This window comes from Anas acuta, chromosome 4 (assembly GCF_963932015.1).
Source record: "Anas acuta chromosome 4, bAnaAcu1.1, whole genome shotgun sequence".
Taxonomy (NCBI): domain Eukaryota; kingdom Metazoa; phylum Chordata; class Aves; order Anseriformes; family Anatidae; genus Anas; species Anas acuta.
In genome coordinates this window covers 57,242,615-57,255,028 of record NC_088982.1, presented here as the reverse complement: position 1 = coordinate 57,255,028, position 12,414 = coordinate 57,242,615, and the positions used below count along the sequence as shown (strand labels likewise).

At 36.1% G+C, this 12,414-nt stretch overlaps 1 protein-coding gene across 8 annotated transcripts in view; it reads left to right on the top strand.

Annotated features, from left to right (window-relative positions):
* Positions 1-12,414, top strand: part of FAT1 (FAT atypical cadherin 1) — a 109,606-nt gene that overhangs the window by 29,984 nt on the left and 67,208 nt on the right. For all 8 annotated transcript variants that reach the window (XR_011096312.1, XM_068681451.1, XM_068681449.1 and 5 more), the window contains exon 3: positions 6,115-6,429. Coding sequence is in view for 7 of the 8 variants with exons in the window: in XM_068681451.1 (XP_068537552.1) it covers positions 6,115-6,429 (315 nt within the window). In the remaining variant the exon portion in view is untranslated. The remainder of the gene's footprint in view (positions 1-6,114; positions 6,430-12,414) is intronic.

Here is a 12,414-nt window from a genome sequence, read left to right as displayed (position 1 = left end):
TTTTTTTTCCTCATCCTATCAGATCTGTTATAGCCTCTGTATTTATACAGCTCAGGGAAAAAGATGGTATAAATGTCTTATTGTTAGAAGACAAAGCATGACAATGTTGTAATATTTAGTAAGATTTTACTTTAAAAAGAAACAAAAAGAAAACAACAACCACACCAAACCACTAATCAAGGACTCTGATGTGATTATTTCATTGTTCTAAATGCCAAAGTGAAGTTCCACAAAACTTAAAGCAGCAATTTGACCAGAAAAAAATGCAGACTTTTGAGATGGGGTTCTTTTGACCCTTGTCCACATAAAAACTAATATTATAAATATTGGTAACTTTATAGAAAACTATATGCAGCCTATGTAGTGGTAAGAGAGATTCAGGTAGTAAATGGCAGTATGTACTAAGCTGAATACCACCCCTAATTCTATTTTTAATTGAAAAGATTGTGTAGACTTTAGTGATGGCTTACAAGAGTAAGTGACTTACTCTTTGGTCAGAACTCAAGCCAAAGTTACAGTCTGTGTTGGTGTAAATGCAGGCTTGTGCCGCTGAGGGACAGCATGCCGTTGGTAATAACGTGCTTAATCTACTCTTTTTTTTAAATCTTTAATTGGGATTGGCTGTTCATTGACGGTCATATTTGATCAAAACCTGTGTTCCTGCAGTTCTTAAAATATTGCCTTTTCCCCTCAGAGATGGCATTTCGGCAGCTGAAGAAGCTTTTTGATTTGTCCAGCTTATTAGAATTTAGATTAATTAAGTTTGTAATCAGATTTCAAGAATCATGTTCCAGGCCAGGGATTTCTCTTAGTGTGGTTCAAATGCTGCTCCCAGGGCAAGTTCTACTAAACTGTATTTTCATGCTTTGCTGAGAAATGATTGCAGGTTTTGATTTCCATTACAGAATCATTAATATTGTTAATGAGAGTTCTCATGGATAAGTACACTTAAGGAGGATCATCCCTGGGAATTGGAGTTATTATAGTTTAGGCATTTGTTAATCAGATAGAATTGGCAAAGGTAAGACTGTGAGATTTGAGATGGATTTATATGTTTATTTTTGTTTTAAGAGTGACTGGTTTTAGTGATTTGGGTTATGGGATTAAAGTTGGAAGTGATGTTGGTTCTTGGCCTGAGTGGGGTTAATGTTCTAATTTTTCCCCATTTTCTGTATTCTTAAACCAGCATGTTCCTCCATACTGAATGCTGTCTTATTTCCGTATAGTATAGTATTCACTTAGGACTTTTTCCTTCTTATAATAAAATCAACAGAAAAGTCCAGTTGCATCAAATAGTAGCAATATCTGGTCTAAAATTTCAGACTCACGGAGATTATAAAACTCCACTGTCGTCTTGCAAATGACTGAGAAACATTTCATCAGAGCTCTTTTGTATTCCCCTTTGGCAGTTAGCAACTGATGAATATGAATTTATTTTTATCCTAACCACCTGAGAAGCTTAAAGATTGCATGTCCAGCGAAGTGAAAATGTTTTTGGAATACTCATTTCAACATATTTTATGAACAATAATATTTACAGGTCTTTGGGATTATCATGCATGCTAAAGATTCTCTGGTGGAGCTCTGTGAAAGATTTATCTACTTGTCTTGCTACATAAAAAGCAAATGGCTTGTAAAAGTCAAATTTACTGATTTGCTCTCAGTATAGAGAATAGGAAATTTGCTGACTAAAAATTTTTTTTGGATGTGAGAAGAGTTGGAGATAGAGCCTTTAACACATTGAAAATATAATAGAAGCACTTCTGTACTCCCTAAATGCGATTTGCACCACTGGAAGAAAAAGGCAAAAGTACTTCTAAGAAGACGACACTTGCTGCTGAAATTGATGATACTGATTAATATCTTGCTGATACTTAATGGATCTAGCTGATTGTAAGATTAAAACAAATTAACTCTTACTTGGATTGGTTTATCACTTTTTTGATGTTTGATTTCTCATCATTATCCAGTCTACAACTTCCTCGTAAGGGGGTGTCGAGAGGCAGGAGACCTTTTCTCCATTAACACCAGCGACAGGACCCGCGGGAACGGGGTTAAGCTGAGGCAGGGGAAGTTTAGGCTGGACATCAGGAGGAAGTTCTTCACAGAGAGAGTGGTTGCACACTGGAACAGGCTCCCCAGGGAAGTGGTCACTGCACCGAGCCTGACTGAATTTAAGAAGAGATTGGACTGTGCACTTAGTCACATGGTCTGAACTTGGGTAGACCTGTGCGGTGTCAAGAGTTGGACTTGATGATCCTTAAGGGTCCCTTCCAACTCAGGATATTCTATGATTCTATGATTCTATGATCTGCTGTAATGACTGGTGTGAGGTCAGATTGTGCAGTAATGTTAGAGGGGAAAAAATCCAAGTTCTTCTGATTGTGTTTTCTGACAAAAGTGCTGAGGCAGGACCAGAAGAATTCAGGTTTTGGTAGTCAGTGCTTCCCCCCCACCCCTCCCAATCTCCGCCCAGGCTTGTGTACCGGATCAGTATCTGCTCCATTTTATTGTTGGGTGGCAGCAAAGTGCAGAAAGTTGAGTCACGTTAATAAACCAGTCATGCATTCTCTATCTGCTCGCCGAGCTCTGAGTAATGAAGAAGAACAAGGTGTGGTGAGCTCCCCCACCCCCTCAACATGCAAGCAATGAAAGGAAATTTTTGCTCTATATCCTCCGTTCTTCTTTTACATGTTTTTTATACCGGAGGTATGTTATTTTGGGTCTTCATTTTAATATTGTCAAAGTAATCCACTTGTCATGCGTGATGTCCATCTAATACATTTTCCAACTTGCATACATGCCTGTCTATTCCATCTATCTTAAACTCTTTAAGTGGGAGGGGTGGAGTATTTTTTTATGTTTTTTTTAAGTAACCTTTGCCTCTACTGTTTGATTAGGAATTAATCTGTTAATAACAGTAAAATGTAAACAGTTACATAGGCTTTTTCGCATATCTGAATGCTCATAATATGTTCTTTCTAGCTACTTTATACTTCCATTTGTGGTTATAAACAGCAGAGCATAGAGAGAAAATGTTCATCCAGCAATTCAGTGTCTGTTGGGTAAGAAACATGAGAAAAATGGAAGACTAATTTTTACTGAATAACATTTTGTGTTACTTTTGCACGCAGCATATCAGTGACCCTGTAGAAAAATGGAGAAATTCTGAAAACCAGAGCTACCCTGTTGGACGAAAATCTGTGTTATATGACTTGTTGAGTAGTCAGGTACTCAGACAGATTGCAGCCCTTTTCATTGGGCATTTCTGCAAAAGTCAGTGTCAAATATGCAGCAGTAATGCCAGATAGGCAGAACTAACTTGAAACGAAAAATGAACTGAAAATAAAGTTGTCCATTTTCTCTACTGTAAAATTAGTCACTATTCCTGTATCCCAGTAATGCTTCTACATATTCCTTTCTGAAATACTTACTGTTGTTGGTTTGGTGTGGTACTTTTTTCTTCCCTTTCCCCCTTTAGAATACATGATATAAGAGAACAGAGACATGAGAAATGGCAGTTCACGAAAGCATAATTGGTTCAGTCTTCCTTTCCTTGAGGGAGGCTTTGATAATTAAGGTGGTAGAATCTGTAAATGCCAGGTGAGCAGATTGCGGGAGAGCTCCACTACTGCAAGAGTCTCTTTCTCTGTTTCTTTAATATCAGGCAAGGCTATCTTAAAATTAATCTGCCACTTCTGATGTAGTTACTGTTAGGAATGCAGGGCAGGTGTAAAATGATAATGGTTGCTCAGTTCAGCACGTAAGCATCACCACTGTGCTCTGCACAGACTGCAAGCAACAGAGCAGCATTGCTGGAGGCCCTGCAAAGAGGGAATTACAACAGGCTAGGCTTGTGTTTGGGAGGACATGAATGTTTTACAAAATTTTCTGAGGCATGCACGGAATCTACCCAGACTGAAGATGAAGTGTTTGCATGCCACATCCAGCATTTAGGTTTAGAAATGAGGCCACAAGAATTAACACATTTACTTAACTCCCGGGCAAGTCTCCTGGCTGAAGCAGAGAAATGCAAAAGGTGTAACATAAGCAAGTTACAAAACCAGAATCCAGGTAACTGTGCTCAAGACTAGGTCTCCTTTTTTGAGAGAGCAAGTTCATGGTATCCTATTTAAAATAACTCTTTATATTAAATTGAGAAATGGTGCTATTAGCCACAGCACAAAGCAGCATCTTTATAGGATTTTTTTTATAACAAACTACAATTAAACAATGCAAATAAATACTGAGCTAAAGAGATGAATTGTAAAATGTCAGCGTCCTAAAGTGAACACCTTGACTTGGTTTCTGACGGTGTTCCTCTGAAAAGAAGGAATTTACAAAGCCACCAGTTAGCTTTCAAGAAAACTTGTATCTAATGCATATAGATTTTTTTATTTTTTTTTTCAAATTGCAGTGTGTTACCTGCCCCTTTCATCCCAGTGGTCTGAGACTGTATGCAACCAATTTCCATACTGACACCTGGTGGTAGTTCTGGGATACTGTGTTGCTTAAAATGCTATATATATGCATTTTGCAGGTTTAGGTATTAGACGCTGTTTCTTCCAGCCCTCCTAAGATCTTACTGACATCTTAAAATATAAGATGGTCAGCCCTTCATACATTCTCGGAAAAAGCAAAGAAAGTAATGAGTAAATGAGTAATTCCTCAATATTTATCTAATTTTGTTTAGCCTGAATATTTAAAAAATAAAAATTTCTGGGATATGTGAAGGAAATCATATCTATAGTTATTCATTTTTTGTAGGATTTATTGTGAAAGGATAGTGGCATAGTTCATCAGAGTGTTATTTAACTGACAGTATGCATGTTTTGTGAGTGGCTGGGCTCAGGACAAGGGCCACACCATGCGTAGTCACGTCATATGACTATATCAAAAGCCCAAAACTGGGATCCATGGTGACATTTTGGCTCATCTGAACTTCAGTCCAAATTAGGTTAGGTATAATATTAGAGTATATAATAACATTTTTTCTTATCAGTATAAGAAAAAATAAGAGCCATGTCAGAGCCTTTCGAGATTACCACAGGAGTGGCTGCAAGGTGTTGGTCTCTTCCTTCCTCTGGAATGTATTTAGCTTCATTTTAAGTTCTATCTAGAAAATGATTGATTAAGACAGCCAGTAAGAGCAACTCGATTAAGAAAATAAAAGTGCAGTTTTATGGTGCAGTAACTCTGTGAATCTGTGTAACATTCATCCCTTGACAAATAAGTTATGCCATGTCACAATTTTTTGATATACAACATATGCATTTTATGACTGTAGATTGTAGACTAAGGTGCTTGTAAAAACAGGGCTGTATTTCCTTCACAGTGGATAAAAATTTGAGCCCCTCATTATTTATTTAGTTCTGGTTCAGACAAACTGCTGTATGAGGTTTGTCTAGCTGTTCCATAAATGGTAATTCATTTTATGGGTGCTAAAATGAGCTAGGTGTTGCTTTCTATTCTCAAAGTAATGGCAACCAGTGGTTGGTCATAATTCTACAAAGGTTGCCTTAGGGTCTAACTTTGTTTTCCTTTTCTGTGAGATTTCTGCGTGAGCCTAAATACTTATGCACATTAAGAAAATTCAGTTAAATCATTTATTTGGGCATGTAGATAAGAATGTTTTATATTTAAGTATATTAATATGTATAACAGTAAACAGATCAAGAGTCTGGTATCCAAATCAGATAGTTTGATATACTATAACGTTCAGTATATTAATAAGAGAGTCATTCAAGCCCCCCAAAATTGTGTATTACCCATTATATTTAATCCTTCCGGCAAAATAGTTTTTTTTTTTTTTTTCAATAGTGTTAATTGATCTGATAAATCTCAAAAGACAATGGAAAGGAAGTTAAGTAATATATTGCTTTAATATCTGGAACACGTAATTGTTGAAAACTGTTTTATTGATTTTGGTTTTGGTGTTTTCAGGTTAGCTTTAATGCTTGTGTGTGTATATTAACGCAGCTTGTAGAATCAATGTCAGCTATCCTGAACTTGTTGATTTTTTTCTCATTTTCTAAGCTTGTTGCTTGCTCTGTTTCTGCAAACTTCTGTATATTTATTGATCGTTCTCTGTTTATCTTTTGTCCTGTTAAACAGGTATTATTGAGACAGCTGATCGCCTGGATCGTGAGACTACTTCACATTACTGGTTGACTGTTTATGCAACAGACCAAGGTGTTGTGCCTTTATCATCTTTCATTGAAATCTACATAGAAGTTGGTGATGTTAACGACAATGCTCCTCAGACAACAGAACCAGTTTATTACCCAGAGGTCATGGAAAATTCACCTAAAGATGTATCTGTCATTCAGATTGAGGCATTTGATCCAGATTCTAGCTCAAGTGAAAAGTTAACCTACAAGATTACAAGTGGAAATCCACAAGGATTCTTTTCGATAAACCCCAAAACTGGTAAGTACAACACAATGTTTTATTTTAAATATGAGTGAATCAATTTATTTGCATAAATACATAAAATGGACAAAATCAACATCTCTAATATTGTAACCATGCTTCAAAGTAGTTATAAATGGGTATCTTGGTCTCTGTCAATATCAGTAATGTTTACAAACCTGTAGAAGACTATTTGAGAGTGAAACTGTTCAAAGTACTTGACATCCGCACCCTGCACATTTAGGGAAGGCTTACTTCGGAGTAGCTTAGCTTTAGACTAGTCAGTGTCCATTTGCATTTGCAGTGCTGTAATTGTGCTCTTAGAATGTTTTAGTTTGGCTTCATCCAAACTGTTTTTGGTGATCTCTCTCTTCAAATTTTCATTCATAGTTTATTAGCCCATGCCCATCCCCTTTGTCTTGTCCACCAGCTAGTGTTAGCCAAGACAATGCAACGGGCTGTATGCATAACTGTTGCCGCTGTACAAGATACAAAATCTGGAAGGTAACCTATATGTGTGGTTGATGTGTAGTGAAAAGGAAGTGTGAATTCAGTGCTTTATTGGAAAACTTCAGAAAAACTTACTGAGGGTTTAACAGGAAAGTACAAATACAAGAAACAGCTCACCTTTTAGTATCTGTGAATTACAAATACTGAAATATATGTAGGGCAGAGAGACAGCAAACAAATAATCCATTTAAACTGAAGCTGCAGAGTGAGTTTAAAAACAACATAAATGTTGCTCTCCATCCCTTGTGAATGAATACTGAGAAAATAGGTATTCCGGATGTTTTTTACGCAAATCTTCCCTGATATTAAAAAAGAGGTAGCTGGGTAGAGCATGGTTCAGCTTTTCATATGTTATGTTTAGGTAGTACAAATAGTACAAGTTCTATAGTACAAATTACAGGAGACTTTTCTGATTCACTCAAATTTCTCAGAATCCAGAGATTTTTAGACTAGAGATGCTATAGGAATATAGATGGTGATTTTAATCTGTAACAAGCCTAGTAAGTAGAAAGGCATGACAAAAACCTTGTTATTCATTTAGCTCTTTGTTCACTGATGGGTGGAATTTCAAGGGGGTTTAGAGGAGAGAGAAAAAAAACAACAAACTATGAGTGAAAAGTGTTTTGTAGGTTGTGTTAACACTATAGCCTTCATTCTGTTTCATAGTTGTTTCAGCTTAGGGTATGAAAGACTTACATGCTGCATCAGCTGCAATTGCTGTGTCAGCAAAGCTCTGACTGCAAACAGAGGTATGTTATTCAGGTTATTTCTGACAAAAATTTCTTAGTGTGTAAGTCTACTTGTGAGACGCTGCCAACAGGCACATATGAAATAGCTATAGCAAGAGAATGTCTTTAGTATTGTTAAGGCCTATATCGACTATGCTTACAGAAATGCTGGTTTGCAACAAAGGCAGCCTACGAAATAAAACAAGAAATATTCAAAACCAGTCATCTAAACTGGGTGCAGTAACGGTGTTTCTTTTTCTTTCTCTGCTCACACACAATTCAAAAGGAAAACTTTTGTGGTCGTTCTTTATACTGTTACTCCTCCCTTCCTTCTGTTTTTGGAATTTATCATTTGCCTGCTGCTTTGATACTTATTTTTGTCTCAATCAGTGATACTGAGTTAAAAAAAAAAAAAAAAAAAAAGGCAGAAAAAAGTACCTGTGAGTTACCTGGAAAGAATTTGACTGGCTTTGGTGCTCAAACTGCAAGTGAACATGAATTCTACCTACATTTACTCTTTACTGTATATAATTGGCTGATCTGCTTTTGTGTGCTATGTCCTTATATCTTCTATACTGCATTTTCTCTTCTTCTTTGTTCCGGTCCTTTCCAAGTCCTCTCTGCCTTCCCTTGTGTAGCATTTTCCAGACTGTGTAACGGACAATTGCATGCCTGCCTCACATAAGTTTGGAGGTGAAGAAACATCTTTATTCTTGTTTTACGGGTAGAAAAATCAGTGTAGGAAGGGACTGTGACTTATCTTCAGACAGAGTTTGTAGTTTTCCACATCAGTAGCTTACTGGTGATCTCATTTATGCTAGAAAGAGAGCTTGAAGGAGCCCACACACAAGATGTTGAGGTGATAAAGAACACTTAATAGAAAGCTAATAAAGATTTTCTGTCAAGAGAGTTTCTTACCTGCCTTTATTGTGGCATACATACTGTAGAAGTAAGTATTGCAGTCTGGAGTACTGCTCAGCTCTGCATTAAAGGGGAAAAACAAATGGAAATAATTAAGTCAATAGATTGTACAATACAAGCACTGCAAAGAAAAAATCTCCCTTTGATTTACATTCAGCAGAGGAGGAAATATTGCCTTTGAGGGTGGTTAGAATAGCAGAGATGGGTAAATTCCTTGGTGTCTACTACTGCTACAGTTAGATAGACAAAGTTAATAAACACAAGAAGAGGGAAAGAGAAGAGGTGGGCAGAGGAAAAAACTCTCTTGATGATTTCTGTTGTGTTTCCAGAGTTACATTCAGGTAAGTTCAATGAAAATTAAATAGTTAGACCTCATACAATGTCTCCCATACTATACAGGACACCAGATTTCATGTCATCTAGTGGATGATATTCTTGCTTTCTTCTACATGTTCAGTTTGAAACTAAATCTGCAGTAGATAGTAACGTAGTGATCAAGGTGAGTTTTGAGGTTATCATATTTGTTACTTCTAAAGTCTTCTGTCTACTAACAATCAGATCTGTTTAACCTGGATAAGTCTTATTAGGGGTGAAAGCTCTTTCAATAGGACTGCAATGTTAAGGACCTTAAAGATCACTTTAAAAGATTTCAGTTATTGTTGTAACACAGTGTATTTTATCCCCCTCAGTTAATTAAAACAGGACTCAGCTGAAAAGTACATTTGACCACAATTAGTGAGATCAAATCCTGTCATGTTTGCTTCTGCAAATGTGTTACCCTTGTTGGACCTTGTCAGGCTGTCACATTGACTGTATTTGTCCAAGGAAGAGAAACCTTTGCAGGGCCCCAGGTTTCCCGTCCAGCTGAAAGGGAGATAGGTCTGGAATATGAATCAAGCTTTTAACTGTATGCCATTGTAACATTGAACGTGACAGAGTGAAAGTTAAGCATCTGTTACGTTTGTTACTTTGGTTGGCTCTGCAGCCGAGGACTGTAATGGCATTCAGTCCAAGTAAAGCAAAGACAAGTGTTTGGGTTCTTAAAATATGTGGTGAGTGCTAAAAATACATTTCAGCTGATACTATGTTATTGTCTCCTCTCTAGGTCAAGGATCCATCTTTTTCTGTCTTTTTATAGATTTAAACACTGTTGTATCATGGTCTGTGGCTACAACTCCCACACATTATAGTAATATAGGTTATAAATAGCAATAACCTACATGCAAATTATGTCAAGTAAAGTACTGCTGTCTGTTCTCACGCATGTAGCTAGTTTATTTCTAGAATTTATAGCCTCTAAAATAGGATGCATGTGTGTATTTGTGCAGTAAGCATGATTTTTTAGGTGGAGAAACTGACATGGACCTTTGTAGGGGATACTGCTTCTGTCACAGAAAGAAGATTATTTTTATGACAAGAAGTATCGATTTAACTGATCTGCTGGAAAGAAAGTGCTACTAGCTGAAGTGCTATCTGCATGCTTCTTAGAGTGATCAGTTTCTGAGTTTCCAGTAGATCTTCATTGGCACTTCAAAATATTTTTATTATTTTAAGTTATGAAATAACTTCCTTGAAAAGAAGCATTGCTAAGTTTTTCTTTGCATGCAGAAATGCTATTTCACTCTTTGGAACAGGATATATGACGCAGTATATTGCATGATATTTGTAATCTTTTCAGATACACTTAGCCTTTGGTTAAAGTAAATGAAATACAATTGTCTTTAGTTTGGGAGTTCCCATATTATGGAGGGAGAAAAAAAAAAAAAAAAGGAAAAGCTGCTTTACATTTAAGCTAGCTAAGTGTAATAAAAATAGTTGCCGTAATATTATTTCCAGAAAAGAATTAGAGCAAAAACTAATTGCACAATTTTCATAGTCAACCTGAACAGAACTGTAGATGAATATGTCTACAAGAGCATAGATTTAGACTGGATATAAGGAGGAAATTTTTTCATGGTGAGGCACTGGAACAAATTGTGCAGAGAAGTTGTGGATGTCCCATAGTTGGAAGTGTTCCAAGTCAGTCTGGATGGGTCTTTGAGAAACCTGTCCCTGCTCTTGTTGGGGAGTTGGGAGTGGACTTGATCTCAGTCACTTCCAACCCAGACTATTCTATGAAACTATGTAAAGTCAGAGTAAGTACTTTATATCTAGTTAACTTCTTGCAAAATATCTTATAATTAAATATGAAAGGTATTGTGAAGGAGTTGGAATTGGCAGAAATTGATAGCTATTCAGAACACATCCTGGGACTACTGTGCTTTATCTTACCACTTAAAACTGGAGTTATTGTGCTCCAGGAAAGGTTTGTGCTTTTAACAATGTTAATGTAATTTTCTAAAGCAAAGGGTTATGTCAAAGTAAACATTTTCTGTTTTTTGTGCTCCAGAACTCAGTCTGTGTTGTTTTTTTTCTGGTATGTATAATAGAAAACTGATTTTTTTACTTGCTGTGGGTGTGGCTCATGTGCTTGTAGGGGTTTTTTCTTTTTCTTTTTACATTTTGTAATTGCCTTCTAAGAAGGTCAAAGATTTTGAAAATTAATTATTGAAATACTCTTTAGTTGCTAACTTTCATTTTTAGAGGTGATGGAGAGTTCTATAATAATATTGTTCTGCTTATATGGCAGTAAATATCTTATAAGGAAGCTGCCAGAGTGCTCATCAGAAAACATGTCTTTTTCCTAGGTGTTTTATTCACAATCTGCTGCGATAGGTAAATTACAGATACTACACCATTCAAATGCCTTTAAGAGTTCTTAGGCTTCTTGTGTACAGGTAGAGTTTGACAACTATCCATCCTACCTACCTACAAGTACAGGTGGTATCTATTGGATACAATTGGGTACATTTTGTCTGAGAAAGCAACAAATTGGGCAAAAAATCTATGTGTTAGGGAATGAGTAATAAGGTGATTCACTTAAGCCATTGATTCAACTTCAGTCTCTTGTGGGAATGAAATATTTTACATCTCGGTGAAATCTTCCTCTCCTTTCACAAGATCTTTTACTTTAATAAACATGTCTGTTCATCTTCTACTTTTTTGAAGAACTGTACTCACCTACCCAAAGTAAGCAGAGGAAAATGTGTAACATCCTTAATTTGAGTCTGTCAGCTCAGCGGGTGTTTTATTATCAATTTATTCATTAATATAAGCAAATTCTGTCAGGGGTAGTATATTGACTTCAGACTCAGACTAAATGGAATGCTTATGTAGTATTTGTTTTACATCTGCATATATTTTTTGTTAGATGTGGATGTTAAAAACTTGTTATTGGAAACTCTTTTCTTCAAAAAACTACTTTAAAATCTGTATTGGTTCCTTTGGGAAACCTTATTTCGTTTGTTTTGTAGACAAGTCTCTTACTGGTCTGGAAAACAGAGATCATACTTTATAGCATTCCAGCTATACGCAGTGAATCACATCCATGGTTGTTTTTGTAAAATATTCAATGCAAACATTTAATATTTTTATTTTGACATGAGCACAATTGCACTGGACAAATTTATGCTTTTGTTCCATCTTTTATTCCTTCATATTATAATATCTTGATTTTCTTTATTGCTTTTGATGAGGAATGTTTGAAGCATGATGGTTAACATGCAGTAGTTCTTAGAAAGCAGAACAGGTATTCAGTATGGCATCTACAAATAATAGCTGATAATATTGTATACAAGTGTATATTTATAAGCTGTTTATGAATTATGTAGTTGCTAGCCTATATTGGATTAATCATTCAGTAATGGATCTGTTAGTGCCAATTCAAGAGAGTTATTGTATTCATTTTACTAAGAGCTTTCAATCGAAACATGTAATTTCATTTCTATCTGAGAAATGAGAGGAG